At 37.7% G+C, this 22,952-nt stretch overlaps 1 protein-coding gene across 3 annotated transcripts in view; it reads right to left on the bottom strand.

Moving 5' to 3' along the window:
* Positions 1–22,952, bottom strand: part of LOC134741656 (hemicentin-2-like) — a 253,547-nt gene that overhangs the window by 124,621 nt on the left and 105,974 nt on the right. For all 3 annotated transcript variants that reach the window (XM_063674516.1, XM_063674515.1, XM_063674517.1), the window contains exon 3: positions 9,003–9,156. In XM_063674516.1, coding sequence (XP_063530586.1) covers positions 9,003–9,156 — 154 coding nt within the window. The remainder of the gene's footprint in view (positions 1–9,002; positions 9,157–22,952) is intronic.

The raw sequence follows: 22,952 nt of genomic DNA, 5'->3' as shown, positions 1-22,952 counted from the left end.
GCGACCATTTAGGTGCTAGGGTGTGAACTATACCTATATGGTAAACTGGTCTAAGAGCACGCATCCGATTAGAGTACGCTACACCAAAATCCACGCTGTTTAGGATACGCGCTTAAATTATGCCGTATTTTGAAGTGCACGGAGGTTGGAAGTGCTATGCGGAAAATAATGAAAAATTCAATGAAAATACAAAAGTTACGTAAGTAAAGTTTGTTTCTTATAAAGATTCAAAGATTTATTTGTTCAACTTAGGTAAGTTACAAGATGTTAAATAAATATTTCAGTATCACTATGTCGTGCCTATTGGCATACAAATTCAATAAAAATACACACTAATCATAATATCACAGAAAAACAATAATAGTCAAAACAGGATTATGTCATGCAGTAAATCTTAATTAGGTAAATCAGTTAAAAATTCTATAATAGAGTAATATGCTTTCTCGGTAAGAAAAGCTTTTAGGTTGCTTTTAAAATCATTATCCTTGTCTTTACATGCAATTACAATACAATCAATACAATTTTAATTATTGTAAGCATTTTGGAAGTATTTTTGATATGATACATTAATTCATGCTTATTGGTGCGTCCGAATGCACTGCGAGTCTTATCATCAGGAATCTCTCTCACCCAGGTACAGTCCGGGTCAGTCGGTTTCGCACGCCGCCGTATTTGGGATCACTAAATTTAAACAATATTAGAGGTCGCGCCTTTTTAACTTCAAACCTTCTTGAATACTGGGTTATCCTGGCTTTTTGAACACCCTAAACAGATTAGGAAATTGAAGAGATGGATACTTCTTTTGTCCAGATTTAAATTTGATTTAAACATAATAGTCGATTATTCATACATACGAAGGAACGGAAGAAGTCAATTGTTCCGCGCTTCAGGAATATCCCGTTACTAATAATTCACTTATTATATAATATAAGACACCAGGTAAATGACAAATTTTGCAATGATTGAATTATTCAAATCAACGGCGGAACTAGAGTTCCACGATATAAAATTAAAAACCGGCCAAGTGCGAGTCGGACTCGCGCACCGAGGGTTCCGTACTTTTTACTATTTGTTGTTATAGCGGCAACAGAAATACATCATCTGTGAAAATTTCAACTGTCTAGCTATCACAGTTCATGTGATACAGCCTGGTGACAGACGGACAGACGGACAGCGGAGTCTTAGTAATAGGCTCCCGTTTTTACCCTTTGGGTACGGAACCCTAAAAACGAGTTATTGTGCCGGCAAATAGGGAAAACAAACAAATGGCGAATAGTGTTACCGATTCATTAAAAAAAATTGAACTATTTTCACGATCAAGATATAGCTGGTCATCTAAGGATTATACCTTAACATAAGTATCCACTTTTCTATACAATTAGTATGGAAATTGGGTACTTAAGTTGGGGCACTGGCCGTACGCGCGGTACATAATGCGAGGCGCGTCAAATCGTATCATACTCGTAACAATATTAAAATGTAGACAAGTTGTAAAATCTGAATATCCAGTAGGTGATACAAGAAATTCAGTCAATACAAAATTGTTTCCATTCTATCATCCTAACGGTCCATAAAATGACTTAATTGAATAATCATAAAAATGTCCAATTTCATTTGTGTATTTTAATATAAAACTAGTAACACTATTCAGACTACGACCGTTTTGGCCCGTATTACTTATATAACATGTTGCAACGCCATGTCGTTACTCTACAATTCCTTCGAAATAACTTTTCATTGCCTCTGATACCAGATGTCTAAAGTAATACTTAGATTAGAAGTTCACTAGTAGGTCAAATGTTTACTGCTCGTGTATGGATGTTTTAAGTTAAATCTCTTTCATTAAAATTTGTCCTAGTTGTTTACTAATTTAATTTTTTTAATATACCTATAATGACTCTTCAATCTCTTCAAATTTTGCTTTTTAAATTAAAATTAAAATTCATTTACTTATCTGATGTGACTCATAAATAAGTACATAATACAAACATTAAACAAAACACAAACATTAAACAAAACACAAACATTAACCAAAACACAAACATTAAACAAAAAACTACAAAAATTACATTAAGGTAGGTAACTGTGGTAAACACATTGACACCCTTCATCTATTTCTCAATGTGTTTACCACAGTGCCGCCGGGCGTATGAAGTCCGCAGCAAAATGTGATATACGGACAAAAATTGTCCGCAATCATTTCTAGGACGCTGTTGGAGCTGGCGCGGACGCGTCGCACCAGGGACGCGGCTCGCAGGCGCATAGTAGCTTTAAAACACGCCACATGCGCCTCCGCAAACATCCCTGACGCGCTGCAATATCGCGGTAGCCCCATCAGCGCCCTAAACGCGTTATTATATTGTACTTGTAGGGCCTTATACGACTTCAAGGTGAACTTTCGCCACAGACTGCAGGTGTAAAATGTTGTGCAAAAAGCTCTGAACAATGTCACTTTACTTTCCTTTGAGCACCGAGCAAATCTGCGTGCAATCATATTAGCTCTGATCGATAAGGCCCTACGTTCCCGTTCTATATCAGCATCGTCCTTGAGGTCGGCAGTAACTAAATGACCTAGATACTTGTACTGGTATACCCTTTGCAGGGCAACCGTGTTTAGTTTGATAGTTGGTATTACAGATGGTATTTTAGACTCGACCCCAAACACCATGTACTGACTTTTATTCACATTATACATGAGTCCGTGCGTGTGTGCATAATCCTCACACACTTTAAGCAACCTTCTGATGCCACAGACTGACGCACTCAACAGCACCATGTCGTCGGCATAGCTCAAGTTGTTCATACTAACCCCGTCTATGTGACAGCCCGCATGCATGCTGCTGAGTGCGACAATAAGCTCATTTATATATAGGTTGAAAAGTGATGGTGAGCTCAACCCCCCCTGCCTCGGCCCACATTCCAACCTATACGTCTCAGACAATGTACCTGCCCATCTCACGTTGTTGATCTGGTTTCCATACCAATATCTAAATATACCTATCAGATCGGGAGCTAAGTTAATTCCCTCTAGTTTCTTCCACAGTATATCGTAGGAAACCAGATCAAACGCTTTTGATAAATCTAGGTAACAAGCATACATTGGCGTATTCCGGTCAACATAATACGCGGCGGTATGCTTAAGGCACAGGATAGCACTTTCAGATGACAGCCCGGGCCTGAACCCGAACTGATTGTCATGCAACGAAAGGTTTTTATTCAACTGCGCATTAAGCACACCGTCCAGTACCTTTGCCATAACAGTAGCGAGCGATATCGGTCTATAGTTATTTTTACTAGTTAGGTCTCCTGTCTTATTTTTCACCACTGGTATGACAACGGTTTTTATTAAGTCGAGGGGCAGGTAAGAATGGGATACGCACAGAGAATAAAACATTGCAAGTACACGCAGGATATGACGACCAGCACACCGTAGATGCTCCACACTGAGGCCATCGTGACCAGGTGACTTACCACCAGACATGGATTTAATGGCTTTGGCTACCTCTGAGACTGATATCCTTGTCGCCTGTCAATCCACAATAGCCCCAGCGCAGGCCCCCCTTTCCCGTGACGGTGTTATGCTTGGTTTCACAATAAAGTGGTCTCTGAATATATTAGCAATAGTCTCATGATCCGCTACCCCTTCAACGCTCGCCGGCGGGCCAGGCCTAGCATTTAGCTTGCTAGTTGACTTCCAAAATGCCTTAAAATCTTTTTTTTTGCGTGTTGTGACGCCATTATGTCCATTTGTATTTGATTTTGATGATCTTGGCACCATTTCAGTCGAGACTTGAATATACGTCGACTTTCACACATGTTATTGTACTCAGTGCCTACTACAGGTTTGCCACTACACACCCACATAAGAAATGCCTGCCTCGCCCGCCAATGAGCATCTGCTTTGCTTTGTCATTTAATATGTACCGATATAAATTTGGCTTTCCATCACGAAATGTTTCTTAAGCTTCGAGTGCAATAACGTATTTTTGTCTAAAATTCTAACAGAAATTCTGATAGAAAGGTCCTTATTGCACATTAAGCAAGGCCCTTTTTTGATGGAAAGCCACAAATAATTGTAGATTGGTATAACATGCCGGATGCCAGGAAGGCAATTTGAACGCACACTTGACACCAATGTATTATAGTTATCACCTGCGCGTGTCGCTCGTACTTGTCCGTCATATATTGGCGCGAGCGAGACGCGCTGGCGAACGGGCAAAGTTAGATATGAATATGACTGATGTCGAAGTGTGGTTAAATTAGCCTCTAGGTTTTACATGGTCTAGGGTCTACTTTTAAATATTTCCCCTATATTTTGCTGTTTTCTAATAGCGTCGTCTTTGTGAGACCGTTGGTATACATTTATCACAACAGTAGTTCTGAATAAAAAAGTGTTTTCAGATATAAAGCAACAACGAGTTGGCGTTTGACATTTACGTTAACGTCTTTGTGAACTCCATCGCATTCCCTCTCTATCGCACCAATACACCAGTGCGAGCGATATGGACTGCGATCGAATTTACGTAGTGGCTAACGTAATCGTCAAGTGTCAACTCGTGGTAATTAATGACTATAGGTAACTATTTTGTATAATAACCTTCAGAAAAGGCTAGTTGTATTTCACAACACACACATTAGAACTGATTCTCATTAGACAAGCATACTGCTGATAGGATATTAAATCTGAATTGATTCTGCATCCGTGATAACGATGCTTGTGTATTATTACGCTGGATTAGGTGCCGAGATTGCACTCAGTTAATTTGACGGTAGTTTTGGTGTTGATACTACTTGATGATTGGTTGCGCTAATTGTTAATTAGAGAGACGCCGAATTTGAACCGATACGCCAGTCGTCAATTGTTACACAAAGTCATTGATTGTGCCAAAATGGAAAGTTTGATCAACGATACTCTTATTTAGTACTTGAAAGCTACCTTAATATTAAATAGTATCTAATAATATCCATCTATCAGTTTCGAATGTGTTAATATTGAATAGGATTTTTTTTTTCATAAATTTCAAAATGAACATATTTCAAAGCACTCACAGTTCTGTTTTTGCTTACAAATATAATATTTAATTTAATTTCTAAGACTGTAAGTTAGAGCACAACACATTGATAGCCTATAGCTACGTGTGTTTGGATTTATTTAAATAAGGCGGAGCCATGGGGATTCACAAGGTTCACAAAACTATACTGCAATGTTCTGTCGTCAGAGTGCAGCACTAGTGCACATCCTAAACCATAGAGTAACTTATACGTACTATCTATAAACAGTTTTTTGACAAGTTTTCACTGATACTGATGCTTCAAGGCGGTTTGTTTACAGGTGGCCTACCGCGAAACGCGAAAATCGAAATTTCGTTATCAGCCTCTCTATCGATCAAATATGCAAGAGTGATAGAGAGGCAGAAACCGAACTTTCGATGTTAGTGTTTCGCGTGTCTGTGCTAGTGACGCCCTCTACGCAGTCTTGTGTAATATTCCCTATTGAGACACATTAGTTTCTTCTTACCAACAACAACAACAACAACAACTTTTTAGCAAATATCTATACATATAAAAGCTATGTAACATTTTAGTAAAAAGAAACCTATTCCAAGACATGGGTTGAAACAGTAAAAACAGCTAATACTAAATAAGTAGGTACTTAAATATTCAGCGCCCACTTCAGAATCTTTATCAGAGGCAACAATCACGCAATTATTGCATTCTTAACATCAGGAACCAGTGCCTGCGTCTGCAATATTCTTTTGCTTTCTATCGCAGAAAATGCAATAAAAGTCTATAAAACGTTTAATAAAAGTGCTCACTTAGACTTTAAGAAATGTAAAAAATAAAGTGACTGTTTTTTTATTTTTTAAAGGTTTATGGCGTTATTCATAAACGCGTTACTGGCCTGAATTACCTATGAATCGTTTGTCTTTATCTGTTATTTTGACATGTATTTGTAAGAAAGGGATAAAACATATAATAAATAAGGGGGTTAATGTTTAATGGAAATAGGAAAACTTACGTAAAGACGCTTACTTTCTAGTTAAAATATATTTTAATAAAGATTTGACAATCCAATTTTATGTGATCGTGTTTTTCTACATACAAAATAACACTTGGAATAATACAATCATTTATGTAAATACGTATAAGCGTTTCGCCGATTCCATTACACGTAAATGAGACCTGGCGATTCACGCTTAGTATTAGGTATGTGCCTATGTGGTATTATATATGCACGTGTCTCGTTAAACGCCTAGCGCAGCGCCATCGAAGTTGCTACTATAAATCTCTGTCTAATGAGGATTTGTTGCCATGTTACTAAGTACAAAATCCAGCTATGTGTATTAAAATTTATTGGATTGTGGATTTATTTATTACGACCGTCAGCTACATGCTTCTGTGCAGGCTGATAGATGAAATACAAATTAGGTAAATTAAGGCCCGGGTCCGGGCCGTGCGTCCGATATTTCGTATTCTATAGAAAGCATGACGGTATCAGCGATCGCCCGTTGTAGAAAACAGTGTTGGACGCCTCGGCCCGGACCCGGACCGTTCTAGCGTAAGTCATCCTTTAATCTTTATAGGTACTAGAGAAGATGAAAAATGTGTAACTTTATTTAGATAGGTATGTAAAAAAAGACCGGACAAGTGCGAGTCGGACTGAGTATTTGTTGTTATAGCGGTAACAGATCATCATCATCAGATAGCGGCATCATCTGTGAAAATATCACGGTTCATGAGATACAGTCTGGTGACAGACGGACAGCGGAGTCTTAGTAATTATAGGGTCCTGTTTTTACCCTTTGGGTACGGAACCCTAAAAAACAGCAATTTATGTATGTCGTAATATTAAAATATGGTTACGTGTAAGCAAGTGAGACACAAAATTAGTGTTCCTTCATGTAAATTGATTAACTACTTATAGTGATATGTTTTACAAGGGGGCAAAGTTGTTGTTTAGCTTTTCGTGCTATATTGACACCCAAACAAGGGGAACATTCCAAAATTGAACCACGAGCGTAGCGAATGGTTCGAAAAATGGAATCGTGAGCGTTGTGAGTGTATCAAGGCACGAGAGTTAAACAAATTTCGCCACCGAGTGAAACACAGCATTTTTCACCACACCAACACAAGGAAAATACTAACTGAAAAAATAAATATCAAACAAAATCAAAGCAAATCGATTCAAAATGAATGTTATTAAATATTTATAATTCAAAAAGAAAACAATTCATTTACATTCGATTACTTTGCCTCACAAGTGAATAAAATGCAACATTCTTACAGTTTTTAAACAATCAAGAAAGCCTTTATCAATGCAATTGAAAATGAAAGCCTGTGTAATGAAAAATAATAAATATAAAATTGGATGTGTACAACCTTAGCTTTTATCCCATTGCCTATCTCAACATATAGTTTGTAAGATAAAGAGCCAGTCAGTCGCTGGGATGTTTTGACAGCCATACACGAAAGGGATCTCCCGGGCAATTTCTGTTAAGGGGATCCCATGCCCCAATGACCTTCGATTTGAATCTCTTGGTTTTCTAATGTTTTTTGTAGCTTATAATATTAACAGCAACGGATTTTAACAATATAGTATCCCATATTTACTTAAAAGTTCATTGTTTTCGAAATATTTGGCATCAAAGTTGAACAATTTTAGGCCAAAAAACTGGTTTTCTGGTCATAACTTTGTGTTAATTAGTTTAAAATTAAACCTTAGAGAAATTTTTAGAGACGTCTAAGACGAACCCAAATATGTAGATTTCGTATAAGTAAGATCTTTCACAGCAATAAAAAAAAGTGTTTTTTTAGACAATGTTTAAAACAATCATAAATAAATAAGTATTAATTTTTTTCACAATCCGGTAGACAAAAATGGAGATAAAAGATTGAAGAACCGATAGCCGCTTGTCTTTTAATTCTATATGTAGTTAAAACTTGTCAAAAATCGATGAAAACCTCAGGTAGCCCCTTAACGAACTATTGACAGCTGATATTGTACTCTCTGGTCAATGTTGTTGTACTAAGTAAAGCATAATTAATACGCGATCAGAAATAGTATCGCCAAAGTTTTCTTTCATTATTACTTATTATTATTTTATAATAATAAACATTTTTAAAAACTGACCTTAAATAAATAAATAAAAAGAAACATTTTAACTCTGAAGCTTGAAGTTTTTGCATCAATCTTATTTTGACATTGCTCCCACGGTGTCTCGCTAGTATTTAGCCATTGGTGCGAGCGAAATGCCTTCAAGTAAGTAATAAATAAATAACGAATCATTGACAAGTTTTTAAGATTAACATTTGGATTTGCGCCCTAAATTGTATTAGTGGCCTTTTCTCGAAAATTGTTCTATAAATCGATTTTGTCATTTCAGATATGGGTGAATATGGTATCAATGCATTCAGTTTGATGTCCTGAACACAAATATATTTATGAGATGACAAGCGCGAAAGTGGTGGGGGTAGTTTTAAACTTTTTTTCTTTTAAACATATCATGTGGGGTATCAAATGAAGGCCTTTGTAAGTAGATCACAAATATATAATATTGTAACATTTTCACTACTTGGTCAAACGAATTATTAAAAAACGTTCAAAAATTTCACAATACACTGTTGACTGAACTGCTCTAAATTTGAAATGACCTTCGCGTTTTACATCTCATATTTTTGTGTTCAGGACATCAAACTGTCCATATCATGGACATCATTTGATACCATATTTACTCATATCTGAGATGACATGAACGAACAGTAACCTAAAACCTGTTCTGCCGCCCTGCTTTATATCCATGAGACGAGTTGAGGTGTGGAATAAAATTTACTCCTTGTTTATATTCTAGGAAAAATACTACTAAAATAGTGCGTTACACCTGATAATTCGTATTATCATTATCTACCATTACAGAATACTTATAACCCAAGGGTCGATATAGTATAATGATAAATAACATTATTTTCTGTACCAAAAATTGACGAATACGTAATAAACTAACCTGTAAACGGGATTGTCATCTCGATACCAAACCACTAGCAGCAGACTATCGTTCCGCATTGGTGGGCGAGAGTCGCAGGGAAGATCCACTTCGCCACCTACCACCGATGGCACGGTCACCACCTTGCTCGACATCGCGGGCTGTGAGCTTCCAGCTGAAAAAGAAAAAAGTTGTCTAAGGAAAAAAATATGAGATCCACTTACAGAATTTTTTTTACGATATAGGTGGCAAACGAGCAGACGTACACCTGATTATTTACGAGTATAATAAATACTGTACGACGACATTTTTGTAATAACATGTTATCCTCAACTTAATATGTCTAAATATTGTATGCCTGTTATGCACAACTGTTTAGTTTTGTTTTTTTTTTTATTTTTTGTTGTATACCTTGTAAGCCTTTTGGTGAAATACTGTCAGCTTATATGTGGGAAATAAATAAAATGAAATGAAATAAACTACTATTATATACTTGTATTTATTTCACTGAAATAAAATTATTTGACTGTAATAATCAGTACAAAACATAAAATTTTGAATGTACTCGTATAATTCATGCGTGACACAATCTACATTTACTAATGGCTTTAAAAGTCTTAGACTGGGTTACTTGATGCATCTCTATGGTACTAGAGTCGATATACCTATATCCATATATCCAAATATAGGTAGATATATATCTACTATAAATATCGTGATGTTGGATTGGTTTGTTTGTTTGGCATTTGCTTACTTACTCGTACGTATTATGGAAACATTAAGGTGTGGAATGTGTGTGGATACATTATGTGTGCCGTGTGCGTGCGGTTTGTGTGTATTTATGGCGTTATTCATAAATGCGATACAAGCTTCAAACGACAAGTAGCTATTAATCACTTCTTAAGAGCCTCCGGCAAGCTCGGCCGAATTGCACCTTCCCATACAAACGTAGTTCCGCTCTATTTTAAAACTACGTATTGCATTGTAATGAAACTTTGCACATACAATGACATGAGGTATATCTAGGTCTGAAATTAGTTTATATAGCTCCAGTTTATAAAACAAAAGACATAGTTCATAAACAAATTTTGTATGAAAAAATTAAATTCGCTGTATTTTTTTAACTATAGTGTCTGAAGCAACATAAACTAATTACAGACATAGATATACCTTATCCTATTGTAAGTATAAAGTTTTAGAGCAATCTAGCTAATCGTTTTAAAACGAGAGCGGAACTACGTTTGTATGGAGAACCGAGCTTGCCGGAGACCCTTAATCTGTCATTGATAACAGACTTAAAAAATTCAATTCGACCGTTTTTTTATAATATATGTATGTTTGTTTCCCCAGAATTCTTCACCGTGTGTTAAACCGGTGTGGAAAATATTTTTTTTTGTCATAAAGTAAAAATGTATTTCCATCTTGGTCCCATTTTTGTCAAATCCAGTTCTGATGATGGTATCCATATAGGAATTTACTTATTAATTATACTTATAGCGATTTTGTATTTTCATCATCAAACCAAGAATCGGCATTAAAAAAAAGTGCCTTTTGATGAAGCGGAACTGCTGAAGAAGACCAGAACAGAACTCTTAATCCACGCGTATTTCTCGTTTGGTGGTTTATTTTCTTCGTTAAGTTTGAAGCAGATTCAGATTCAGATTCAGATTATTTATTGGTAAAAATAATACAATTTTTTACACGACTTAAATGTACGATAGATATAATTAAATACAATTTCAATATGTCAGTTATTGGTTCAAGTTAATAATCATAGAATAATGTTATAAATTAATAATTAAATTACAAAATGTCAGTGTCATCGATTCGATTAAATTACAAACAAAAGATGCATGCAACAAATATCCACTAAGTACTTAATACTGCAAATTATCACTTAGGTTTTCAAATTCATTTATATCGTAACAAGCACATTTAATTAGTAACGCCTTTAATTTATTTTTGAAAATTGTGTCGCTGCCTGCATTTCTTATGTCAATTGGAATTTTATTGTATATTTTGGGCCCAAAGACGCTGAGATGTGCTCGGGCCTTGGCCAACCGTCGCCGCGGGGGCGCAAGTAGATTTAGCGCGCGACGCCTATCGCTTCTAACACCGTAAGCTGAGTAGTTGTGCGTATTTGCTCTAACGTATAGGCAAGTCAGGTTTTAAGGAACATTTTGATCAAAATCTAGTTCTAATGACATGGAACCCCATGAGGAAATGAGGGACTCCTCAAATCTTGATGAGTCCAGATCTAGGCCTTGAAACTTGAAACACGACTGTTAGGCCAGACACGAACAAGTCCTGAAGAATGCTGCATCACTCATAATAACTTAAAATTAAAAAGAGAAAAATAAAATAAACAAGTGCGAGTCGGGATCGCGCACGAAGGGTTCCGTACCATTACGCAAAAAACGGCACAAAAATCACGTTTGTTGCATGGGAGCCCGCCTTAAATATTAATTTTATTCTGTTTTTAGCATTTGTTGTTATAGCGGCAACAGAAATATATCATCTGTAAAAATTTCAACTGTCTAGCTATCACGGTTCATGAGATACAGCCTGGTGACAGACGGACAGACAGACAGATAGACAGACCGACAGACAGACAGACAGCGGAGTCTTAGTAATAGGGTCCCGTTTTTACCCTTTGGGTACGGTGTCACGGTTGAAAATCGTAACTTAGGTTTTGGTTTATGTAGGAATCAATCTCGTTTCGATACTCCCAGCGACATCTAGCGCCGATGCTGCAAAGTAGTGTTGGGTATGTTAAAACGATAGTCGGGTCGAAGGTCGAAGGCGTTTAACGCCATCTGTCGAGGTCGGGTAATACCCTTTGGATAAAACCTGGTAACATTTATTGCAAGACGTGTTTTCAGATGTTTCGCTACATTATTTAAGGTTTTGTTCTGGAAGTATAATTGAAAATAATGCACACGGAATATTTTCCAATATATTCCATCGTCTTTCTCAAATTACTTTGGACTTAAATACAATTTCGATGACTGAGTGAGTTTTTTTTGTCCTCTGTTGATATGGCAACTTAATACGTGGGGATGTGGAAAAGTTGATAGTGCTCGATCACTTGGAATCTGGCGGCGATGTAGAACGTGACGCGAAAGATTCTTCAAGTCATTCTCTTCGGGCAAGCAGCCCTAAAATGCAAACACACTAAGCTTTACAGCTTATTACAGCTTATAACCCGTAGCGAGGTAAGTTTCTTGATATTTGTCATCGTGAAGGCACAGCCCAATTTCTAAAGTGCTGATTTGTATTAATTTTTGGTTTCTTTGTTATAACACACAACGTGGCAATGGCGTCATTTTCTTTTTGAATTCCTTGTGGGAATAATTTAGTTTGGCTTCGGGTCAACATGTTAGAGGTTGATACCAACAATTTCATCAAGAGTCCGGCTTGAAAGCCGGTCCTTCCCCACGGGATCCTTCCTTACGCCCCTGCACACCTGGCTTTGTCTTCTGAAACGTGCTAGTGCAGCCTGCTCTTGCGGTATCGTCCTTGTGACTCCGTGCTGTTCATCGCGGCTGTGGCGTACCAGTAGAACGGCTGGCTGGATACGCAACGACGGTCTCGCTGCGTATCGTCGCGACTCCTGCCGTCTACTGCGCGCCACTGGGATGGCACGTGGCCACAGTTCTGCTGCCTCTGTAGCAACACGTGTCTCAGGTGTGGTCAACTCTAATTTCTCATAGTGATCTTTCAAGACTTAATTAACCTAGCAAGGAACATATAATAGTGGCCTCTTAGATTTGATTTCAAGTGTGAAGTGTTAAGCGTAGAAACAGAACTTCATAGACTTTACCACGTTTAACGTCTCATTATAGCATAGTTCACCCTAGCATAATTACCATAAGTATGTAAATTCTGTATCAGGCCTACTGCCCGTCATCTATTTATTTAAGGATTGTAATTAAATGTGTAACTGAGACTGTCTGGTGAAAAATCAGGTAAAGAAGGAAGATTTGGAGGCTATACGGCAGGATGTTTCGTCATTATTACGGAAAGCCAAGCCTCCGAAAAGGAATTTGCCTAGAGATGAATTGGCCGCGTTGAAAACGTTACGCGATGATCCAGACCTTACTATTCTTCGAGCGGATAAGGGAAATGCGACGGTTGTACTTAATACTTCAGATTATAACCAGAAAATTAGGGAATTATTAGCGGATACTACAACCTACAAACATGTAAAGACGGACCCGACTATGAAAGTATTGAAAACCACTAAAGAACTAATTAGTGATTACTCGGACAGCCTTGATCTGAATGTTGCAAGTTTAGTTCCTGACTGCCCCGTGCCTCCAAAGTTGTATGGGTTGCCAAAAATACACAAACCTAGTGCCCCACTACGTCCCATAGTGAGCCAGATAGATGCTCCCACATATAAATTGGCTCAGTACCTCGCGGGAGCCCTCTCAGCATTACGTGGTAACACTAGCACGCATACAAAGGATTCTTACAAAGGATTTCATCGGTGAGATTAAAGACCTAACATTGACTGATGATGAGATCATGGTCAGTTTTGACGTCCAGTCGCTATTTACAAGCCTACCGGTACAAGACTGCATTGAAATTGTCAAGAAGAGGTTATGTGAGCAGAACATGTCAGAGGAATATGCTAAGCTGTTGGAACATTGCCTTACATCTGGCTACTTGCTATGGAATGGTGAATTCTACCTTCAAGTCGACGGCGTGGCCATGGGGTCTCCGGTGTCTCCAGTAGTCGCTGACATCTTTATGGAGGACTTCGAGGAGAGGGCACTCTCATTGGCTCCTGTGCGACCGAAGATATTTAAAAGATACGTAGATGACACTTTTACTATACTTCCAAAAAGTAGTGTTTCAACTTTCTTGGATCACCTTAATTCCATCCATAGCAAAATAAAATTTACTATGGAGTTGGAAAAAGACTGTTCTCTCCCCTTCTTAGATGTATTGGTAAAAAGAAATCCTGATAACACCCTAGGTCGCACTGTGTATAGGAAACCTACTCATACTGATAGGTACTTAAATGGCAAATCGCATCACCATCCCAGTCAACTTGTTACAGTAGGCAAATCTTTGTTTCAGAGAGCCCAGAGGATATGTGATGACCAGCATCTGGCCGCGGAGCTCCAGCATGCCAGGCGCGCGCTCCAGGCAAACGAGCTCAGGATACCGCGGGTCAACCAGAGGTCCCACATTAAGATCCCCACAGTTGAGCGCAGGCCTGCCATTCTGCCTTTTGTCAGGGGGGTCACGGACAGGATCAGCCACATCTTGAAGCGTGCTTCTATAAAAACATATTTCAAGCCAATGAAGAAGATGTCACAATTCCTGAGGCCTGTAAAATGCAATACCCCTCTACAGACTGCAGGAGTGTACAGGCTGGACTGTGAGTGTGGCCTATCATATGTCGGGCAGACGAAACGGAGCATTTCCACTCGGGTGAAGGAACACATAGCTGATGTCAAGCACCGTCGACCTAGGTCTGCTGTCTGTGAGCATGTCATGGATAAAGCCAATCACTCAATCAAGTTTGATAAGCCTCTGGTTCTTGCCAAGGAGAAGCGTTACATACCCAGAATGCTGCGCGAGGCCATTGAGATTAAGAAATATCCAAACTTTAATAGGGAAGATGGCTTTTCTCTACCACCAGCTTGGGATCCTGTAGTCCACCTGATAAAGGAGCAAGCGAGACATAGACTGTGAGACCGTAGTGTTGGATGATGCTGGACATTCTGATGTTTTGAAAAGATGTGTCCCGCCGAGTTTGTTGCCGGTCCCATATTGGGATACCCTCCTACAATTTAGGAGGGAATTAAATCTTCTCGGGTCCGTGGTGTAGGGTTGGAGCCGGCATAGTTTTTTATCGCGTATATATATATATCTTTACTTGAAAAATAATTATAGTGTATAACTAGCCTTATGAACCGATTTTGCATGTACAACCAGCCTTAAAGTTTGTAGTCTATGATTGTTCATTATTTTAGTATGTGGGTATTTTTGCATTTTGTAATTTTTCCTCAGTCACCCGTTGACCACGAACGCTGTAAAGAGTTCGAAACGTCGGGATGTATTATAAATTCAATATACGCGATATAATCCGTTTTCATAGTTTTATTTCATGTGTAACTGAGCTCAAACAATAGTTTATTTCATCTCATATTAATCTTCCTTCTTTTGCATGCTTTATGTGTGCTGGCGCCCAATCTTTCTTTAGCTTTAGTAAGTTAAAATTCATAACCTAACCTAAAGTAACCCATGATAAAGTAGCCAAGTGAAACAATACAAAATATGAATTTGGTAAACGTTGGTTTGCCAATTAATTGTTCTGCGGTAATTTGATTGGAAAATTAAATTAGGTGAATTGTAATATGGAGAAGGAACTAAAACTTAATGTTATCGCAAACTTTAAGTGACAATTAGGTAAATATCTTGTTGAGGTTGTAGGTATATAGTCTATTTTCATAAGTTCTGTTTTATTCTGTTTTTGAATATTACAAGTTCTGTGATGTTATTTTCCATTTAACTTTCCAATTGAGAGACACAATGAAGTCCGACAAAAAAATGCCTTCTATTAGGTAAGGAACTAAGGAGACATTTAAGAGAAAGATTTATTTAATCTATCTTCTAACTTTTTATAAAATAATCTAAGTAGGAGGTAGACATAATACACATTAAATATTCCAAATTGTAGCTGCGATATAGTTACTTCCGCATTTCAACCATGATCCGACTGTCAAGTGAAAAGACAGCTGGTTCCATTTGAGGAAGGAAATAAGCCCGCAGCTATCAAAATTTTGTCAGTCTGTATTGAACCTAAGCATAACGAAATTTGATATTGAAATACTGTACTGCAAAAGAATTTTTTAGAATTCTTTTGACTGAGTGTTGGCGAGGAATCTTTATTATTACCAAAATTATTTTTTTACTACTTACTGACGTAATGGAAATTTTAAAGCAGGTCAGCAAATATGATACAATTGCTGAGCATTCGCAACTTTACTAACAAATTTAAAGACCACTGACATAGTTCAAAAAAACATACCTACCTGTGAAGGATATCTTTGTCTCTTAATGTTGAAAAACGTAATATTTGTATCATTTGAAAACCCTAGCGAGGGCCGCGTTTATCCTCTAAAGCCTTCCTTCGTAAAGTGACACCGGGTAAGGTAAGCTGGACAACCCGTGCCGCGAACCGATGGTTTCTTTTAAAAGTTGAGGTCCGACCCGGAGTCCGTATTTTTCTTTATTTTAAACATCTACCTACTTACATTTTGTGAGTGTGTAAAATATATATGATTTGGTTTAATTGCACGGAAATATCATAATGCCATTGTCTTTATACAGGATGTCCTTAACCATTGGACAAAGCCGAAATGTACATAATTATGCATTATGGTATATAGATTCAGTATACAAAGTATCATGACAACCGGTCAAGTGGTTACGAAGAAATTACCAAATTAAGGTTTTTTACTTTGGAGCAGCCTGTATGTGTTAATAGCTCCTGAGGTAATAAATAGTATGAAACCTTCTTCGACCTTATTGATTAGGTATCTTTTTTGTTCTAATTAAAAATATATTAACGTTAGAGCATTCCTGAGGAGTAACACTACGTGGGATTTCACGGTTCGTCCAATGGCTAAGGTTATATGTGGTCCTAAATTTCAAAAGAACTTAGTCCCAATATGCGTAAATGTCAAATTGTTACCATCTGAAAATAGCCGAATGTCATAATGACTTTTATTCATATCGTCCTAGAACTAAAGTCGATAATGTAGGATAATATAGCACTCATTTATGTATGTAGGTAAATTTACATTCCCAAAATGCCTACACTTTAAATCAAAGTGGTAAATAGGTATAAAACTAAGTACTCTGGGAATAAAGATTTTCACACTTTTCTATTTTGAGATCTATGAATTATGGTAAATAGATAAAATTTAATTGCAATAAAACCAAAGAAAAAATAGGTACATGAGATATATGTAAATATTTGTTCAAACCGGTAGGTATTATTCCTTCATTGCGGTAATACGAATTTTGTTCATATTTATCTACAAATTCAGTTGGGGGTAAATGGGGTAGATAGTGGTAGGGTGCTTATATAAGATGCCACTTGGCAGCTTGGCACGACCTATTCCTTAAGACAAACTTGCCTCTAACTATCCCAAAAAAGAAGAATTGTTCTCTGTATGTCTGCCAGTAGCCACTTAAAAAAAAAATAGACTACATGTAGTTACGCTCCTGCTGGTCTAATTTTGACGAAGCGCTCGGCTCCACTCGGTTCGTCAGTCAAAAGCCATCATGTACAATCCTGTTTATTTAGTTAGCCAATTCCGTCGACTACCTGACGCTTTAGCTTTATTTTGAGTGGCCATTGCAAATCATGTAAGTAGCTATTTCGTCGCTTCCCGGATATTCATATAATCGTTTCTGGGCCTTCACGAAGCACGTTAGTTCATTCCACAGGTTTGAGCAGTTACAAATTTGTCTGTTCGTGTCCGTTGTATACATAGTCATAATTTTGTCATTTTAATAACAGAACTTCCGTGAGACATTAAGTCAGTAGAAAAAACAAGTGCGAGTCGGACTCGCCCACCGAGGGTTCCGTACTTTTTAGTATTTTTTGTTATAGCGACAACAAAAATACATCATCTATAAAAATTTCAACTGTCTAGCTATCACGGTCTAGATACAGCCTGGTGACAGACAGACAGACGGACAGACAGACAGAGAAGTCTTAGTGAAAGAGTCCCGTTTTTACCCTTTGGGTAAGAAACCCTAAAAAGCGGCATTTGGAAATTGTAGGCTCGATGCACCGAGGTTCCATACAAATTTTCTGATAAATTGGTTTGGATTATGTAGCTACTATTAACATCAATAGTAGCGGATAAAAACGCGCCGAAATAATCTAGGTACCATCTTCTAAAACTTTACCTGATACAAATATATTTCTATAGCTATCAATCAATAGTATTTGCCACAATCTTCGTTCTAAATAATGTAGGTATGTAATTAGAGAATTTTAGATATTTTTGACTCAGTCTGTTCCACTGCTTTTTATGCTGATTGTCTCTAACAGTGTTATTTCTATAAATCTGAATCTAAAACTGACAAAAATATCATTGTTACGCCTTGTTTAATGGTTTTTATGCCAATCTAGCTTCCAGTTATCATAGAGAAATAAGTACCTAAGCTTAGTTAGAGTCCTTAATGCATCCTTACTTAATAAATATTAAATTGTATAGAAGGCATGGTAAAACATATTAATAATAAGTTCAAAATCGCTTAAAACTTAATAATTATTAAGCTCAAATGTTATTACAAATAAGTTTCAGCTCGCTTAAAACTTCATATAAATGGTTTCCTTGGTATGGATGGAATGGTTAATGGGTACGTAATGAGCATTCTAAGCTTTCTTATTTTTCTATGGCGTTATTTAAAAAGTTTAACGCTGTCGCTTATCCCCTAAAATCGGCCAGTTGAAAACCAAAGTTGTCCCTTGTAGGATGTATGTAGGTAGGTATGTATGTGCATGTATCCGGACGCACGTACTCGCCACACCGCAATTTCGTCACAGGCTCGTGACAGTCGTACCTTACAAAGGGTAGGTGGTCCAAATTAACCTTTTACTTTATTTTTAGAGCAAGACGGTAACGGTTTCGAGATGTGAAAACTTGTGCAGCACTCTTAAACTTCGGTATGGTTAAATGTTTTACATATAAATAATAAATAAATAAATATTATGGGACAATCTTACACAAATCGAGCTCTCCACAGTAAGCTCACAGTAAGCTCAATAAGGTGTTGTGGCGTGACTATTGTGTTGTGGGTAGGTACTAGACAAAGATATATATAATAAATAGATAAATATTTGGACCAGGATTTGAAGCCGGGACCTCTTACTTTGTAGACAGGGTCACTACTAACTAGGCTAGAAGGCCACTTTACCTACATTTAATTTTCTCGACCAATTGATTGAATGTTAGGCAATTATCATGCGAAAGTAATTAAATTAATCACTGCCATTGTTTATTTTTCCACGCATGACTATTCTAGAAAAACTCGATTGCTGGTGTAAGTGTTGTAACTACACCATTATCATATTTAGGTACATTACCAAAACAATGAGGTTATGATAATAACCTCTGCTACAAAAACTCGTTTTCACAATGTACCGACATTTTTTTTTAATATTTACAAACCTAAATTAATATTAATAGAAAATCTGTACTAAAATTGATCTATTCCCGCATCAACCTCAATAAATCTTGTGTTCTGGGTACTAGACGATGATATATAAATACTCACAAAAAGAAGATATAATATATACCTACATATTCTCAAGTGTAACCTCAAAACTACCAAAACCGAAGCACTAAGTAAATCAATAAGAAGTTATTTATTGTAGTCTAAATGCCCGTCGTCTATCATTCACACACACCTTTTAGCTAGCCACTTTCAAAGCCATGTGTTATATAGGTATACTTTTTCGGCCTTCACTACGTTTTGTTTTATTGTAGGCAGTGGGACACAATAGGCTCATAATATTTATTATCAAATCGGATATCTACGTATCTGGCTTCCGCTCTGTTCTCTCCCAAATTATCCGGAATACCACTGTCCCGAGAACGGTATATATAGATTAAAAAGTAATTATATTGTATTTTCATTACATTTATTTACTATATCGATTTGTTTTAATAGAATATATTGAATTTAATGAAATATTAAACATATTAATAACGGGTCACTCACGTATTTTAAGTCGAAAACGCTCGACATGTTTCACTCCGTACCGAGGAGCGTCATCAGGAGCTTGCGTCGACGGTGACGCACCGGCGCAGACTGCGGGCCGCAGTCCTCTAATGACGCTCCTCGGTACGTAGTGAAACATGTCGAGCGTTTTCGACTTAAAATACGTGAGTGACCCGTTATTAATATGTTTAATATGTCTGTATCTCACGGAAGTTTTGTTATTAAAATTTAATGAAAACCGATTTATATCTAAATTGAAACATTCCAGCTGTTTATACTACCAAGTTTAGTGGTTTTCGGTTTTAGCTTTGTTGCTACGCACGAACATAATCGTTACTTAAAAAATATACAACGAAAACGCGCACGCCGAGCTAAAGTCGCATATCGCATGTCGCTCAGAAATTAATGAAAAGTAACTTATGCGTTGTCAAAACACACCCCCAAGTCCATTTACAAGGTATTATTGATGATGCGAGGCGGGACCGAAGGCAATTTGGAGTTTAATGAAAAATGGAATGTTGTGCAACAAAATTACGCGTAGAAATAATAATCGTTTAGAATGTGGGGAATACTTGAGTTGAACCTTCCGTTATTTCAAATCGAAGAGGCCGGTGTCGATTTTGGAGCAAAAATATAAAATTGATAGATTTAGTCGGTGAAATTGTACACCTTTATTACCTAATTTTTAACGCCCTATATAAAATGAATGACGAATTTTAATTTCTTATCGCGAAAGCAATACGGCAACGATAACAGCAACGCAATTTACAAAGAAAATTGACAGTGACATCGACAGCTGCAGCAGTTACGCTGCAGCAGCAACATTTGCCGTTCAAATAGTCTCATTGCGTTGTTTTTTTTGTCACGTGGTCACGTCAGTAAGGACGTGGTATAAGGACTAAGAGTTAAAACAATGCCGCTCGTACTTATTATACTTATTAATCTTATTATATGTACGTCCAGCCATTTCCGCCACGTAAATAGGTCTTGATTTAAATTTACGATGAATCGATTGCCGTTTTATTATTCATTAGAATACGATTCCAGCATTCGGCCCCTGATCTATTTTTATGAAGAAAATAAAATAAACGGAGAAACGAAGTAACGGTTTTTGATTTTTTTCTCTAAAGGCATTGCTTTTTGCCAAATTTCATGATTTTAGTCAACGGGAAGTCACCTTTTTAGGTTTTGATTCCTACGCGAGCGTCAAAATTTGTCCCATAAACGGAGCATAAACGAATTTATCTTTAGTTCGCGTTGACTTAATTTTTTTTTTCTACCTTTATCTACCTGGAAAATAAATTTCTTCTAATACTAAAAATAACTACCTACGCCTAAATGAACATGAAATTAGGTGAAATTCTAAATGAAAACAAGGGAAAAACCGTTTTGCCCTGAAAATAGTTTACCGAGGCGGAAATGTCCCATGAGCCCAAAGAGGTCACTGTTTGTAAAAAAGTACATATTTCCTTTTGTAGCAGAATATAGAATAGTTGACCCTCGAATATGACATTTTATTCACTTAAGGGTCTTAAGGGATAGAGGTAAAATGTATGTTTTTTGATAGCTACCATAATTATAGTAATGGCGAAAACTAGATTGCATTTTTATTTTTCGATCACTAACAGACTGGAGATGAACCGATGGTTAGGCTTTACATTTTTTGGCATGTTCTTTTTTTAAATAATAATTTGATGATATAATACATACGTATGTTTGTAATCATAACGTGCAATGTCATATAGGTAATTACTAAATAAAGTGACCGAATTTGAACCAGTGTTTTCAGGTTTCCTTAACTGCTTGGGTTTCAAAATTGGGTCATGTGTGGAAAACTAAGGGCCGGGGTTGCTTATATGAACATGGTTGAAACTCGGAAAGCTTTCAAGGACTAATTAAAATGGTGTCAGAACAATGCAGAGCAAATTAAAATTGACATTTTTGCTACACACCATTCTAATAAAAAAATTAAAAATTTCTGGAAGCAAACCAATAAATTGAGACCGAGGGCGGGCCGTCCTGTGAGTGTAGAGGGTGTTAGCGAGCCTAATAAGATAGCTGATTTGTTTCAAAAACATTTTAAGGTTGAGTGTCCCATGGGGCCCTGCGGGGACCCATCACCAATGAGGTGTGTGCCTGCGGGACCTCTAGTGAGAATTACGGCCAAGGAGGTGGCATCGGTGGTGAAAAACATGACGCGAGGAAAGTCGCCAGGTCACGACTCCCTTAGCATTGAGCACCTGCAGCATGCGGGGGTACACTTACCTAGAGTACTCGCCATGTTCTTCAGCTTCTGTGTCAGCCATACTTATATACCGAGCGATATGATGAGAACTGTGGTAGTACCAATTATCAAAAACCGTACAGGAGACACCTCGGACATTAAAAATTATAGGCCCATTTCGTTGGCTACCATTGTAGCAAAGGTGTTGGACACTGTGCTGGACAAACAGTTGGAAAAGCACACGGTGCTTCATGACGCACAATTTGGATTTCGGTCGGGCTTGTCCACGGAGACGGCAGTCCTTTGTCTTAAGCACACTGTCCGATACTACACAGATAGGAAAACACCAGTTTTTCCGTGTTTTCTTGATCTCTCGAAAGCCTTCGATTTGGTGTCCTATAACAGACTTTGGCAAAAACTGTACGAGGAGACGTCATTACCCGGGGAATTGGTGGAACTGTTGAGATTTTGGTACGGCCACCAAACTAATGTCGTAAAGTGGGCGGGTTCGCTATCCGATGAGTATAGGTTGGAGTGCGGCGTCAGGCAGGGGGGGCTTACGTCGCCCTGACTCTTCAGCCTCTACGTCAATCGGCTGATCGAGGAGCTCAGCAACACTAATATGGTCGGATGGAACTTTCGTAAATAACATCAGTTACGCGGACGACATGGTGTTGCTGAGCCCGTCGATCGACGCCCTTAGGACGCTAGTAAGTGTTTGTGAGCGGTATGCGGAGGCCCAGGGTCTCAAGTACAATGTCTCTAAAAGTGAGCTGCTAGTCTTCAGAGGAAGAACCGTCCAATTAGACGACCGAATGTTACCTCCAGTGAGACTGAATGGCACTCCACTTAAAGTCGTAAGAGAATGTAAGTACTTGGGACACTGGGTAACCTCATCGCTTAAAGATGACGTAGATGTGGAAAGGGAGCGTAGGGCGCTGGCAGTAAGAAGTAATATGTAGAACCGAAGGTTCGCAAGGTGT

The sequence above is a fragment of the Cydia strobilella genome, chromosome 5, assembly GCF_947568885.1.
Source record: "Cydia strobilella chromosome 5, ilCydStro3.1, whole genome shotgun sequence".
Classification (NCBI taxonomy): Eukaryota; Metazoa; Arthropoda; class Insecta; order Lepidoptera; family Tortricidae; genus Cydia; species Cydia strobilella.
This window is presented reverse-complemented; position numbering and strand designations above follow the sequence as displayed.